Below are 13581 nucleotides of genomic sequence, written 5' to 3'. Positions count from 1 at the left end.
ATGACATCGAACACTGGAGTGGCTCTAGCGCCACCGGCCTTATTTGCAGCACAACCAGTGCTTAGTCCTTACTGCAGGATTATGCAGAAGATGAAAAAGCGATATAAATACAGAGGGAAGACAAGTTGCGTTAATAAAAATGGGGCAGTGATAGATTCTATTTCGTACAGTCAGGAGGACTAATTAAACAATTGACTTCCGTTCACCTCCGTCCAGGTCGGCTGCAGGCGATGCAGTTTCCTTATCGAAACCCTCTGTCTCCATCGCAGGACGGGACAGTATTTACTCGTCATCCTCCTCCTCGGCCTGCATGTACCGAGCCTTGATGTCCTTCCATTGGCGCTGCAACAGTCCGTCAGTCAGTCGTCAGCCCAAGGGGAGAGCAATTGAGGCAGAAAACCTACACCGCGGTTCATGGCATCCCAGATCTTGTTGGAAGCAACATCGTAGCCACTTAATTAAAGAGAAACAAAAGAAACACCAATATCAGCAGAGTCCGCGATGAGCCGTTGGGTGGGGAGAGTCTTGGCTCGGGGCCGGCACGTACATCTCGAACGCGAAAGCGCCCAGGAAAATGGTGGACAGGTACACGGCGTTCCTGTGGATGAATGTCCTGTGTGATGGACGGGTTAGCTCACGGTCGGGGCGACTTGGACGCGGGTTGAAAGAGGAGGGGAGACAAACGAGTAGATTGCGGAGGTGAGCTGGAGGAATCGAAAGATCTCGGTTAGCCATTGAGAAACCACGTCGGTCAGAGAACACGAGAAACACTTACGCCGGCCATTGTGAACAAGACAGGGTCGTCAAGAGAGACCAGAGTCGCGACAACGAGGGGATGGGAGGAGGAGAGCTGCTGAAGGTGCACTTTCGGATGCAGTCGAGACGTCGAGTTTGGGCCGGAGGTTGAAGTTTCCGCGAGCAACGGGAATCCCCGGACCGCTGATTGGCTGGCCCGGGCCTGACACTCCGATGTTTCTGCCTCAGGCCATGACGCTGGGTCGTATCACAAAAAAAGACAAGACTCCGAGAGGGAAATTATGACCACGTCTACTCGTTTGAATTACTAGAACCAGTCCAACCCCTCCCTCCAGTCTTCTCAGGCCAGATTACTGCAGAATGGCAGACCCCAACAGCACCAAGATCTCGTCCTCGGGCATCACCACCGACGCCGTGACGGGCGAGCGCTACATCCCCTCGTCCATCCGGGCAGACGGGTCGAAACGCCGTGAGATCCGTGTCCGCCCCGGATATCGTCCTCCCGAGGATGTCGAACTGTACAAGAATCGAGCAGCGGAAGCGTGGAAGAACAGAGGGAAAGGTGGCGTGCCGGGTGCGGAGGGGTTGAGCCCCAGTGAGGAGGGAGGCGGCGGCGGCAGCGGCGGCACAGCAGCCAGCAACAAGAACGCCAAACGCCGGGAGGCACGGAAGAAGGCCAAGGCTGAGGAGGAGAAGAGCTCCGAGCAGCAGAAGCCGCCGCCGCCGCCGCAGCAGCAAACCCCCACCGAACGTCGGGCGGAGACCGCCACGAACTGGCGCAGCACAGAGGGGCATAACAACCAGCAAGCTGAACCCGCGGCGGTGGACCCGGAGGTGGAAAAGGAGAAGAAGGCACGGAACCTGAAGAAGAAGCTCCGACAGGCGCGTGAGCTGCGCGAGAAGAAGGATTCGGGGGAGGCCTTGCTGCCCGAGCAGCTGGAGAAGGTCATCAAGATCAACGAGTTGGTCAGGCAGCTCGACTCTTTGGGCTTCGACTCGAACGGGGAGAAGAAAGTCTGAAGGCAGACAAGATACCGTTGTTTGACAAGAGAAAGAAAAAAAAGGTAAAGATACGACTGGAAACTATGACGACTCCGTTATTATGAGTGTATCCGACGATGCCAGCAAGCACGAAAGAGAACCGAAAACAGTCCTTCTGCGAGACAGCAGGAATATCAAGTCCGACTGGTTCGGCAGACGAAACAAAAGACCCATAGGGATCTCTGTTCTAACGGCATCGCATTCAAACGTGGACGAAGGGGGCCACGAGTATTCTTATCCAACAGATCGGCTGAAAAGTCGATTCCAAGCGGCTTGGGGATGTAAACCAGAGGGGAAGCAATGTTAGAATACTGTATGGATTCGACAGAGGCCATGGTAGCCAACTATTTGATATCATTCATATCCACAAGTCAGAAAATGGAGTCACGATCGATAACTACCAAACGACTTCTAATTTTACATTTTTCCATTGTAATGCTACTTTATTTGTACTGTACATTTTTACCGATTGACAACTCCGTTATACCACCGGATAGGAGACGTCGCGAATCCACCCTCCATGTCGAGTCGTTGCATGGGACCCTCCCACCCTGGGATGGAGGAGGCTGCGATTTTCGTCGAGCCCACCCCGAGCAAGGAAGCCAGGTACGCCTGCTGGACGCAGTCCGTCACACCCACGCCGCCATACCAGCTGCCGGCAATGGTGAGCCGCTTGTTGAACTCGTCACGGAGTGACTGTGATAGGTTCTGCAGACGCTCCAGATGGCCAACAGTGTACTGTGGGATGGCGTTCTTCTGGAGCCTCGAGCGTGCCACGGCGGGGGCATCAGTGATCCCCAAATGCCGTTCAAGCAAGGACCGCGCCATCTGCACCGCGGAATCGTGGTCGGGATAATCCGAGTCCTGCCAGCCGTCCCACCAGTGCCCGCCCATCATGACGGTCAGTTTGGTGCCCGGCGCCGTGTCCTGCCCGGCGCTCGAGTCTGACCCGAAGATCACCCCTAGGGCTCGTTCGGGGTTCTGCTCGTACGGAATGCTCCGGGGGATCAGGTACCCAAACCCGTTCACGGGCACTAGATCCGGCTGATCATAGTACAGGTTGACCACCATCACCGTCACGGCGTAGTCGTGCTTCTTGAGGTACCCGATGCTTTTCTGAGGGCGCTGGCCGCCTGCTTTGGCGCCCATTTCGAGCTGTGTCGCTAGCGACGGCGCGGAATTGGTAGCAATGACGCGGTTGAATACCGTTGGCTTCTCTCCGGCACAAGTAATCTAAATAATGTCAACTTGATATTCCCAGTCATCTGGCATCGTGGAATAGAGACGACAAGACGTACGGTCAAATCAGAAGACCCTGGTGTCCGACCGATTGCCTTCACCTCTGCCCCCGTGACGACACTCGCTTTGGGGGATTCCTCCAGAGCAGCAACCAAGGCATCGGTAAGTTGCCCAACACCATTCGTCAGTGTGAAGACGCTCACACCCTTGGCAAACTGCCGCAGATGGGTGAGATAGCCATCCGGCCTGGTCAAGGCTATTAGGTGTGTGGCCAGAACTTTATCCAGAGTAATTAGCGACTTGTTTTCATTCGCCATCTTCAACATGGTCCGCAACACCCCGATCCCTCCATACTTCTCATCGGCTTCCAAGGCGCGCAGCGGGCCGAGTACAGCTTCCGCACTCAGCCGGTCGATACACCCCGCGTAGATACCATGAAACACCGCCGAAGCAAGATTATCCGCCAGCTGTGGAGAGAACCTGCGAGACAGGAATTGTGTGATGGACTCGTCTGGATCCTCGAAACTCGTTCTCGGACGGATCGGTTTCGTGTGTTCCCACAACACAGCCGATAGAGACCCTTGGAAGAGGGGCTCCATCAACGACTTGGCATTATATAAAATCTCGTTGAATATCCCTGCCCCGGGTATCCTCCCTGGAAGTCGAACCAGATGGTCTGGGTAGTAAATGAACCGGTTCGTCGCTGCGGGGGTGTTCTTGCCCGTCGTGAGGACCTCATCCTGAAGACCGAGCTGGTGGATCTACTCAATCAGCAAACAGACATAGGAAAGAGGAATTTAGTATTCATTAGCTCTCACTCACAAGGTCAAGCAAAGGCACACAGTCCGGAACCGACGCCCGCAAGGTCCGCGGCCCGTACTCGAAGACGACATCCCCATCCGCGACAGAAACCCGTTCAGACTGCAACCAACCTCCCAGAGAGTCCGATCGCTCGAACAGCGTGACCTTCTCGCATTTTCGATCCTGAGAGAGGTGGTACGCAGCAGTGAGACCTGTGATACCCCCGCCGACGACCGCCGCGGTGAAGCTCCTCGTGCTGCTGGCCAGCGCGGTGTGGTGGAAGAGCCATTGCGGCCGGCCACGCCTCAATGCGCGACTATGAGACCATGCCGGTCGCATCTCAGCTGTGATCAGTGAACGAGGCAGAGGGATAACAATAGCGGTGGGATCTCGAGATCCCACATGGGCAAGGAAGCTGTTGCTTTGCTTTGTACTGGTGGGCAGATCCGGCTGCGGTTGCTGTAATTTACAGGCGGTAATCGTGTTACCGATAATGACCTACCTCCAGTATCAGGTCTATTGCAATGAACAAATCTGTCAAGGCTACCGAAGATAATTGTATAAGGTAGGAAAAACAGAGTTTTATAACACGGGTCTATTTACAGAAGAAGATGATGCTATATCAATTTCGAAATCAAGAAAGAATCCAACGCCCGTCACCCTCCAACCATCCGCCGCCCGTCAACACAGAAAGGGTAGTACATGGTATGAATCCAATTGAGGCCTAGAGGACATCCTCGGTGTATCATAAACATAGGGGTGAAATAGGTAAGCAACAAGCAAAGCAAACTTCCATCAAGTCACAATTTCCGTGTTCTGCGACCCCTCGGCATCCGGCTTGATCAGTTCCTCGGGGGCGTTCTCATCGACGACGAACTTCCTTTCGCTGACATGAGGTCTTCTCTCCGTACCGTCTGCCGTCCAGACGCGGTCGGTGTATGCTCCACGCTGGCCGTCGGAATGCTTGTAGGGGCAGGTGCGGTTCATGCACGGGTTGAATCGGCAGGGGGTCTGGATATGGGTGAATTTGCAGTCCTCGGCCGTGCAGTCAGCACCGTTGCGGCACAGCGGCATGTCCGGGTGCTTGAACGTGCAGTGGGGGTTGGCGCAGTGAGGGAAGAACCTGCACAGCTCTTCTGCTTGGTGGGCGGTTTTGACGGCCGGGGAGGGGTGACGACCGGTACATTTCTTGTTTTTGCAGGCGGCACCAAACGAGCAGACATCGTTGACGTCCACGGCGACACCGTCAGGGGCAGCAGGCGACTGGTGCGCATACGGACAGTCCTTCCGTGTGCACCGGAGGTTCCAGCGGCAGACGCTGTTCGTGTTTCCTTCTTCGTGCTCGTCGGCGGTGGTGGCACGGTCGGGATTTGTGTCCATATCGACATCGGCGGCCTGAGCATCGTGTTGCGGAGCCCGATTTGAGAATCCATGGTGGGGGCCGCGCTTGTTGAAATGGCCTTGCTGCCGTGGTCCACGTTCAACCCGATCGAAGAGCGAACGTCCTTGCTGAGGTCCGCCCTGCTGGAAAGCCGGGTTGATGGCCGGGGGGACCATACCAGGCATGAACTGGGCCATCATTCTGGCTTGCTCTTCGAACAGGGCCATGAGATGCATCTGGTCCTGGGGGTTCATCTGCATCATGGGATTGGCCTGGTTGCCCATCCCACCCATGTTTCGCCCGTTTAACATTCTACCGCCGTTTTGAAAGCCTCGGCCGCCCTTCATATGATCGCGGCCGTGGGAGTTGATCCGCCCTGTGCCTTGTTGACCACGAATGCGGTGCAGAGGCGAGTCAGGCTGTCGGTCCATCGCGCGGTTGATCTGGTTCAACATCCTTCCTCTGCCTTGTTGTCGACCATTCCGCATGGCCTTTGGTCCCGTGGGTCTAGTTGGAAGGTCAGTCAGATGTGAACGATCATGATACACGGGTACAACAGGGTTTACCTACATCGAGTCCGCGTCGCCTGCCGCATCACTCATCTCAAACTCTTGTGCTGTGGGGTCCAGACCTTGCGGTTGAGCCACCGCGGCATCTTGAGCACCAAACGAAGGAATCGCCTGCTCCGGTGCCGAGGCCGCGCCACCGCCGTTGATCTGCGTGTTGAGAATCTCCACCTGTTCGAACAGCCATTTCGAGAACTCCAAGGCCTGAGTATCGCCTTCCTCCCCCAACCCAAGAAGGTCGTTAGATAGCTCGCCTGCAATCTGTTCCTGGGTCTTGCCGTTCGCCAACATCAGGATCACGTATTCGATCAGAGCCGAGTCTTCGCCACTATCTGAGCTCCAACCCATCTCCACCAGCTTGGGCTGCATGACACTGCTCAACGCCTCCGCTAGGGGGGTACCTGGCGATACCACAGTCGCCATGACGTACAACAAATTCTATGATTTCCAGGAGAATCTGGTCGGAGGGAGGGGGTCTAAGACCGTCGCGGGAGTATTGTGGTTTGTTCGTAAGGAGAAAAAGGTGCACCGAACGATCTAGAAATGCTTCCGGGACCGGTCTGAGATGAAAGAAGTAAAAAACCCTAGCTCGAGAAGCGTGGCGCTCAAGGTCTTTGTTGGTTGTTTGTGCAGCCAGGCAGTCTTCGCGGCGATGATGAAAGCCGTGAGTGCCAAGATGCGGCTCGAGTAGCCACAGCACGTGACTGTGGCGTTGTGGCTAGTGAATATAGCCACTGAAATGATGACTAAGCAGGAAGCACTCCCACTGCCATCGGAGGAAGTTACTTACTATGGAGTACAATAATGATGGTAATTAGGATGATATTATTGTGGTTTGGAAGGCTCCTGGTTAGTGACCACATACAGCTACTCATCAGGTAGTCAGCTGTCTTTCATGATAAAACTGAGTACTCCGTACTCTGTATACTCCTCCCTACTCACTTGATGAAACAGACCCATGAGAATAACGAGAATTATTAAGCTGGACAAGTAGTGCAATTAGATATCCAGATGTCATGCCCGGCCTATGTGTATAAGTTTATGTCTGCCTGACTTGTACAGTAGGGGAGATATGCATCAGGCACTTCTGTCATGGCAATGCAGTACTCCGTACTGTCGTCTCCATCGCATTCTCTATCGATCACTGCTATCGTCTAGAAAGAGATCACTGCAGGCCTTTGGCTCCAGATACTCTGTACTCTGTACTGAAGACAGGACTCGCTTCAAGATCGTACCTATCACATTATACCGAGTAATCATCATCATTGGCAGGACAATACCCAAGAGAAAGCAGTAGGAAATAGCCCCGCCGGTACAGTCGATCCACAATACTCCTCATCTCTGGAAATATCGAGCAGACACGGCCGAAAAGGCTTCTGCTGCGTCAGTTAAACGACTTTTATATTGAATCGTCATCGGATGATTTCGGCCGTGTCGACAAAGGCGGTTAGTCTCGCAAGCAGTTCGCAAGGCACTCGCAACGCTAGTCCGCATTAGGCAGGATGCCCTCGCTGTTTCCCTTCTGTAGATCACGTGCTCCACCGGGTTCGAAAGCGAAAACGAAAGCCAATATCCAGCACAGTCGAGGTTCACCGGCCGAACAAGCAGGCCAAACATGCCGTGAGCTCGCAAGATAACGGCGTTCTCGCAAGTATGGAACCAGTCCCCGCTTGTTTTGGGGAGCCGGGCTGGCCAGGCCCGCATGAATTGTCCCAGGTCGATGGGAAACGAGATCGGTTTGTTCTTAATCTCCTATGCTTCCACCTGCCAACTGCTACAGGGTTTCTAGACTGCTAACTCCGTACGCTGGTGGTGCTGATAAAGGATGCACGGGGACTGAATCGATTCATCGTGGCTGCTGCTGGTCGAAATCTACCGAGTATACGAGAAACTCGCAGACAACGCCATGATTGAGGATCTCCTCCGTCACGCTGCTTCTACGGACACTGCTGTCTGGGTCGTCGGTTTGCTTATTCTGGCCTTCTGGCTGAGAAGGTGGCAGGTAGACGCACAGATTGCCAGGCTGGGAGGCAGGGCATGTGCGGTACAGACCCGTCTTCCCTATGGTATGGATCAACGAGTTCTGATCGAAGATTTTGTTACCTGAAGAACACTAACACCGGCAGCAATCGACTTCATATACAAGGCCACGGTGGCGAATCTGGAGAACCGTGATCTGGAATTCTGGGATGGTGCCATCATGAATGCCCGGGGCGCATCCAGGATTGCGAACCCGAAGACCGCGGAGCTCTCATCCGGCATGTCCAACCGGGTGATAGTGACCAAGGACCCCGAGAACATCAAGGCACTGCTCACGGCCCAGTTCGAGGACTACGGCAAGGGCGAATCCTTCCATCGCGACTGGAAGGAGTTTCTAGGCGACGGCATCTTCGTGACTGATGGCGAGCCATGGGCGCGCTCGCGCCACCTCCTGCGGCCGATGTTTGTGCGCGAACGGATCGTCGATATAACCATCTTTGAGAAACACGTACAGGAACTGCTTCCACTGCTGGCGGGTCAGGGCCTAACGTCACATGCACCAGACAGCAGTCCCGCGGTGGACGTGGTCCCGTTACTCTACCGCTACGCGCTGGACGCTGCCACTGACTACTTACTCGGGCAAGGCACAGACAGTCTGGTGAATCCCAAGGCAGAGTTTGCGGAAGCATTTCGATATGTCCAACAGCGGCAAGCGGAGATTTTTCGCATGGGGTACGTACTACATAGTACACCTGAATCAGGAGTAAGAGGTGGTAGCGCTAATATATTGAAGGATGTTCAACGGTCTCTTGTCCCGCAAGCGATTTCGCCGGGAACTCCGGACAATGGACAACTTTGTGCAGCCGTACATTGACAAGGTACTCTCGCTCTCGCCCGAGGAGCTCGACCGCAAGCTGCAGAAACGCGAGACCTTTCTCGACGCTCTGGCGCGCTTCACACGCGACCCCCGCGTGCTCCGCGACCAGATGTACACCGTCCTCCTGGCAGGTCGCGACACCACCGCGACCACGCTATCGTTCTGTCTGTTCGAGCTGTCGCGCAACCCGGCGGTCGTGGCCCAACTGCGTTCCGAGATCTCCTCACGCCTGGGCGTCGGCGCTCGAGCCACGCCCCCGAACTACACTGATCTCAAGGAGATGAAGTTCCTAACCGCCGTGCTCAACGAGACTCTACGTCTGTACCCGGTGGTGCCCTTCAACGTTCGCAACTCGCTCCGGGACACCACCTTGCCGCGCGGCGGAGGTGCCGACGGGCAGAGCCCGATTGGTGTTCGGCGCGAGACACGTATCATCTTCTCGACTATCTTCATGCAGCGGGCATCCGAATACTACGATGGACCGGGAACGCCAAAGTATCTAGATCCACAGCAATGGCTACCGGAACGGTGGGTGTCCGGGTGGCAACCGAAGCCATGGCACTTCATTCCTTTCAACGGTGGGCCACGCATCTGCATCGGACAGCAGTTCGCCATGCTGGAGATGGGGTACACGCTGGTGCGGATCCTGCAGGAGTTCGAGCAGATCCTGCCCCGGCCACCGGGGGGGAAGGACAAGGTAGAAGATCCAGTTCTACGGTTTGATATTGTCTTGAGTCCGGGGTCGGAGCTGAACTGCGTGTTTGTGAAGCACTGACAGCATCAGTCATCTGTCATACTCTGTTGCTCTCTCTGCCAAACATAGGACAGATCTTGAGTCATCCCAGCCATGCACTTGAGTCATCCCAACAATCCTACATAAGGCCATTTAAGCTTTCACTATATCGGCCGAGTCGGCCCTGACGGCCAATGATAATATCCGCTTTGTCACGATAACGACAATCTGGCTGGGGTAATACTAGTAGTCACTAACTACTACCTAGGTACATATGACTGATGAATATGAAGTATTTAATGAGTGTGAGAAGATGGTCTCGTTCCATCAGATACTCCTAAATAATCTGTACGGTTGTGCATAAGAGACAGACATGGGCAAAACACTGGAATACCCCAAGGAATCCGCCAACACGATCAACCGGTATAAAGAGAGGGGTACGTACAACAGTCTATTTCAACACCGAGAATGACGAAATCTGCTAAACGGAACTGAATAGGAAAATATGACTTACAAACCATCCACCAGCTCATCAACACCTCTCCCGTCCTGCACGTCTCGTTTGCCAACGACACCGACGAGGATGGCTTCCCCGCCCTCCTCCCCATGATCGGCCAGATGGGCTCATTCGCCTATCCGTCCGCCGGTATCGACGAACCCCTCGATCTCTACCTACACGGCTACGTGAGTTCTAGAATCATGAACCTTGCCAGGAAAAAACAAGGCGAGGGAGAAGTCACCAGCAACGAGGCCTCCGGCATGGCAGTCAGCATCGCCGCCACCAAGGTGGACGGGCTCGTTCTCTCCCTCACCCCAAACAGCCATAGCTACAACTACCGTTCGGCAGTGGTACACGGGTACGCCTGTCTCGTCTCCGACCCGGAGGAAAAGATCTACGCCATGCGCCTGATCACAGACTCCGTCCTGGACAACCGGTGGGCGAATACTCGCACACCCCCCGATAAGAGCGAGATGAGCTCCACCTCCATCCTGCGCGTGAGGGTCGTCAACGCCAGTGCCAAAGTGAGGGCTGGCGCTCCCCATGATGACAGGAAGGATACCGAGCGGGCGGATCTCGTCGACTCGGTCTGGACGGGCGTCGTTCCCGTTTACGAACGCTTGGGCGACCCCGTGCCTTCTCTCGATAATCGCGTCGACGAGGTGCCGGGGTATATTCGTCAGTATGTAGAGAGAGTCAATCGATTGAACGAAGACTATGCCATGAGTGTTACTAGAGATAAATAGCTACAGAGATGGTCTTTGATCAAGATATTAGATGATACAAATACTATTTATTATACTCTTTATACTCTCTATCCATACATATTTCGCATCCGTTTCAGTCGCTGTAGGATCTCCAGCTTGCGCAGCTCCAGCAATAGATCCTCCTCGTCTGCATCGTCGAGGTCGCTAGCCACGTTGAGTTTGGAGACCGGGATGGGGAGAATCCCGTTCATGCGAGTGTCTCTCGCCTTCTCCTTTTCTAAGACGACGGGCTCCTTGACCACCGGTTCAGGAGGACTAGGAATCACAGGAATCACACTTTGACTCTGGCTCTCAGCTCGGACGCTGTCGCCCATCCACCCCCTGCACATGCCGACGGCCTTTTCCCACCGCGCAAACATGCCGCTGCTCTCCTGCCGACCTATCTTGGGCTCAAAAACTGCGCCCCCCGCCCGGTTTATGTCGCGCAGCTCCGCAAAGTTGCGCCAAAGGCCTACTGCCAGCCCCGCTGCAATGGCAGCACCCAGTGCTGTCGTCTCGCGCATCTTCGGGCGGTATACGGGGATGGAAATTACATCTGCTTGGGTCTGGAAAGTTAGTTTTGATCCGGGACATGAGATTTCAATAAAAAAGAAAAAAGAGTCATGTTTACCTGCATTGCAAGGTCTGAATTGCTCATGCCTCCGTCGACAGCCAACTCGGACAACGCATGACCACTGTCCTTTTCCATGGCATCTAAAATTGCCTTGGTCTGGAAACAAGTGGCCTCAAGGGTGGCTCGGGCGATATGGCCTTTTTGCGTGTACTGTGTGATCCCAACTAGAAGAGAAAAGATCAGCACAGCTTCTTGTGTAGAGTCGTAGATAGCTTACAGATTGTTCCCTTAGCATCGTCGATCCAGTATGGCGCAAACAAGCCACTAAACGCGGTGACAAAGACGCATCCTCCGTTGTCGTCGACTGTCAGCGCCAGATCATTGACCTCCCGGGACTCGCCGAAGAAATCCAAGTTGTTCTGCAGGAACTTGATCCCGGAGCCTGCGACGGCGATGCTGCCTTCGAGGGCATACACGGGCTTACCGTCAAAGTGATACGCCACCGTCGCTAGTAGGCCGTGTGTCGAGATGACTGGCCGATCGCCCACGTTGTAGAGCAGGAAACAGCCCGTGCCGTACGTGTTCTTGGCTAGGCCTGGCGAGAAACCCTTTTGGCCGACAAGCGCCGATGACTGGTCACCCAGACAGCCCATGATGGGCACGCCTGCGAGGGCGCCGGCCGCGAGGCGCCCGTACGCAGTCGTATGAGACGAAGGGACAATCTTGGGCAGATGGATCTTACCCCGGATGCCGAAGAAATCCAGCAGCTTGGTGTCGTACTGGAGAGTCTCGAGGTTCATGAACATGGTGCGCGACGCGTTGGTCGGGTCCGAGACGAAGACGTTAGCCGCCACGCCGCCATTCAATCGAAACACCAGCCAGGTGTCGACGGTGCCAAAAGCCAGCGTGCCGCGCTGGTAGGCATCGCGAACGCGCGAAACGTTTTCCAACAGCCATAGCAGCTTAGTCGATGACGGATAAGTCGACAGCGGCAGCCCGCAAAGTCGCTGCAGGTCAGTCGCTCCCCGGCGCTGCTTCAACTCATGAACGATGGCTTGCGACCGTGTGTCGGTCCACACGATGGCATTATACAGGGGCTCGCCCGTCTCGTGGTCCCACACCACTGTCGTCTCGCGTTGATTCGTGATGCCGATACCCTTGATGCTGTGTCGGGAATACCCCTTGGCCTCAAACTCCCGGGTGGCCTCCTCGATGCACGTTTCCACAGAGGAGACAATCTCGTCCGGGTCATGCTCGTGCCAGCTGACAAATAACGATTAGAACGAACTCTCCAAGATGGTTGGATACTGCAACGGACGTACCCCGGATTCGGGTATATCTGCGTAAACTCGACTTGGTGCGACGCAACGGGCTCACCATCGCGATTGAAGACTAAGAACCGCGTACTAGTCGTCCCCTGGTCGATGGACCCGACAAAGATGTCTGTCGGCTGCATGGATACTTCTGGGGCCCGGGGGGGAAGAAGGGAGAGGGGGAAAAGGGACGCGAGAGAGCGAACAAGAGCACTCAGGGGGGAAGCTCTCTTGAGGCAGAACGAGGAGGAAATCGCGCCTGCAGTGACACGGAGAAAATCCCCTGACACCCGGCGAGGGCGTCTCGGCATTAATAAATACATTATCGGTCCAGGTGATGGTTGCGCTGCCCGTGGCACAATTTTTCCGTCTCGCAGCTGCTAATCCTGCGCGGGGCTGGCAAGGCGCTCGCTTTGTTTTCCCTCGGCGCCGACAAGCCCTTCAGGACTCGACAGGCGAATCTCAGCCCTCAATTGTACTCTGTAGACGATTGTTCTAACAGACCATCGTATATCTTCCACCCATTAACAGCTTTGGCTCCATGCTTCCAGATCGGCGCTCGATGCAGTGAGCTCCAGGAGTGCCCCATAGTTGTTAGTCACTATCTGGGGATCTCGATTCGGAGTACGGAGTAATTCGCCGTGTGGAGTCGGAGACTCGGTCGAGAATCCTCTCTTAATCATTTTGCTTGACGACCAGCCTGTCTGCCTCGAGGTAGCCGATGATCATCAACTCCAAGGCAGTTTGTTCCACCTTGAACCAGGATGGCGAGACAGATTTTGCAGCGTTGGTGTGGTGTCTCTCGGTGTCCGTCGGCCAATCTCTCCCTCGCTTGGCGTAACACAAGATGCAACGCTGCAGACGATTTCACAAGAAGCAAAAAAAGGAAAGGAAGTTTCGAGAATGAGAGAAATTGTGTCAAGATAGCAGAGCTCTCTCTCTGTTCCTCTCTCTCTCTGTCTCTCTCGTGTTATGGCCGCTGGTAGCACATGCTCTCCAGCCCCGAGACCGTTGTCGTCGCACCATGGACGAAATGAGGGTGTCACCGAAACGAACATTCTCGTCGTTCTTCGAT

At 54.9% G+C, this 13581-nt stretch overlaps 7 protein-coding genes across 7 annotated transcripts; 3 read left to right on the top strand and 4 right to left on the bottom strand.

Annotated features, from left to right (window-relative positions):
* Positions 1–182: 182 nt before the first annotated feature.
* Positions 183–838, bottom strand: ASPZODRAFT_134042 (hypothetical protein). The gene is made up of 5 exons (XM_022723418.1): positions 776–838; positions 685–704; positions 548–613; positions 405–453; positions 183–342 (listed from the first exon to the last, which is right to left on the bottom strand). Exons 1-5 carry the CDS (start codon positions 782–784, stop codon positions 283–285), a joined length of 204 nt encoding a protein of 67 aa, XP_022579904.1. The 5' UTR covers positions 785–838; the 3' UTR covers positions 183–282.
* Positions 839–936: 98 nt separating this feature from the next.
* On the top strand, positions 937–2206 carry ASPZODRAFT_134041 (hypothetical protein). The gene has a single exon (XM_022723417.1). The coding sequence runs from the start codon at positions 1117–1119 to the stop codon at positions 1774–1776; it is 660 nt and encodes a 219-aa protein (XP_022579903.1). The 5' UTR covers positions 937–1116; the 3' UTR covers positions 1777–2206.
* Positions 2207–2259: 53 nt separating this feature from the next.
* ASPZODRAFT_69950 (hypothetical protein) lies at positions 2260–4176 on the bottom strand (the record flags this gene model as incomplete). The annotated part of the gene is made up of 3 exons (XM_022729626.1): positions 2260–3030; positions 3096–3797; positions 3859–4176. The coding sequence occupies 3 exons, from the start codon at positions 4174–4176 to the stop codon at positions 2260–2262; spliced, it is 1791 nt and encodes a 596-aa protein (XP_022579902.1).
* A 213-nt stretch (positions 4177–4389) lies between these two features.
* On the bottom strand, positions 4390–6607 carry ASPZODRAFT_585806 (hypothetical protein). Its single transcript, XM_022728778.1, has 3 exons — positions 6575–6607; positions 5789–6518; positions 4390–5725 (listed from the first exon to the last, which is right to left on the bottom strand). Exons 2-3 carry the CDS (start codon positions 6205–6207, stop codon positions 4633–4635), a joined length of 1512 nt encoding a protein of 503 aa, XP_022579901.1. The 5' UTR covers positions 6208–6518; positions 6575–6607; the 3' UTR covers positions 4390–4632.
* Positions 6608–7690: 1083 nt separating this feature from the next.
* On the top strand, positions 7691–9416 carry ASPZODRAFT_69921 (hypothetical protein; the record flags this gene model as incomplete). Its single annotated transcript, XM_022729619.1, has 3 exons — positions 7691–7850; positions 7911–8496; positions 8558–9416. 3 exons carry the CDS (start codon positions 7691–7693, stop codon positions 9414–9416), a joined length of 1605 nt encoding a protein of 534 aa, XP_022579900.1.
* A 331-nt stretch (positions 9417–9747) lies between these two features.
* On the top strand, positions 9748–10619 carry ASPZODRAFT_153048 (hypothetical protein; the record flags this gene model as incomplete). The annotated part of the gene is made up of 2 exons (XM_022725931.1): positions 9748–9811; positions 9874–10619. 2 exons carry the CDS (start codon positions 9748–9750, stop codon positions 10617–10619), a joined length of 810 nt encoding a protein of 269 aa, XP_022579899.1.
* Positions 10620–10687: 68 nt separating this feature from the next.
* Positions 10688–12649, bottom strand: ASPZODRAFT_69742 (hypothetical protein; the record flags this gene model as incomplete). Its single annotated transcript, XM_022729601.1, has 4 exons — positions 10688–11185; positions 11251–11417; positions 11471–12456; positions 12516–12649. 4 exons carry the CDS (start codon positions 12647–12649, stop codon positions 10688–10690), a joined length of 1785 nt encoding a protein of 594 aa, XP_022579898.1.
* Positions 12650–13581: the final 932 nt, after the last annotated feature.

Source organism: Penicilliopsis zonata (assembly GCF_001890105.1).
Source record: "Penicilliopsis zonata CBS 506.65 unplaced genomic scaffold ASPZOscaffold_11, whole genome shotgun sequence".
Classification (NCBI taxonomy): Eukaryota; Fungi; Ascomycota; class Eurotiomycetes; order Eurotiales; family Aspergillaceae; genus Penicilliopsis; species Penicilliopsis zonata.
This window is presented reverse-complemented; position numbering and strand designations above follow the sequence as displayed.

What these genes read in the sequence shown, in the direction of transcription:
- ASPZODRAFT_134041 (XM_022723417.1), top strand. Translation starts at nt 1,117, where the DNA reads ATGGCAGACCCCAACAGCACCAAGATCTCGTCCTCGGGCATCACCACC.
- ASPZODRAFT_585806 (XM_022728778.1), bottom strand. Translation starts at nt 6,207, where the DNA reads ATGGCGACTGTGGTATCGCCAGGTACCCCCCTAGCGGAGGCGTTGAGC. An exon ending in GCAGGCGACGCGGACTCGAT is followed by an intron (nt 5,726 to 5,788) that starts GTAGGTAAACCC and finishes CCTTCCAACTAG; the next exon opens with ACCCACGGGACCAAAGGCCA.
- ASPZODRAFT_134042 (XM_022723418.1), bottom strand. An exon ending in CTCACCTCCGCAATCTACTC is followed by an intron (nt 614 to 684) that starts GTTTGTCTCCCC and finishes TCCATCACACAG; the next exon opens with GACATTCATCCACAGGAACG. An exon ending in GGGATGCCATGAACCGCGGT is followed by an intron (nt 343 to 404) that starts GTAGGTTTTCTG and finishes GGACTGTTGCAG; the next exon opens with CGCCAATGGAAGGACATCAA.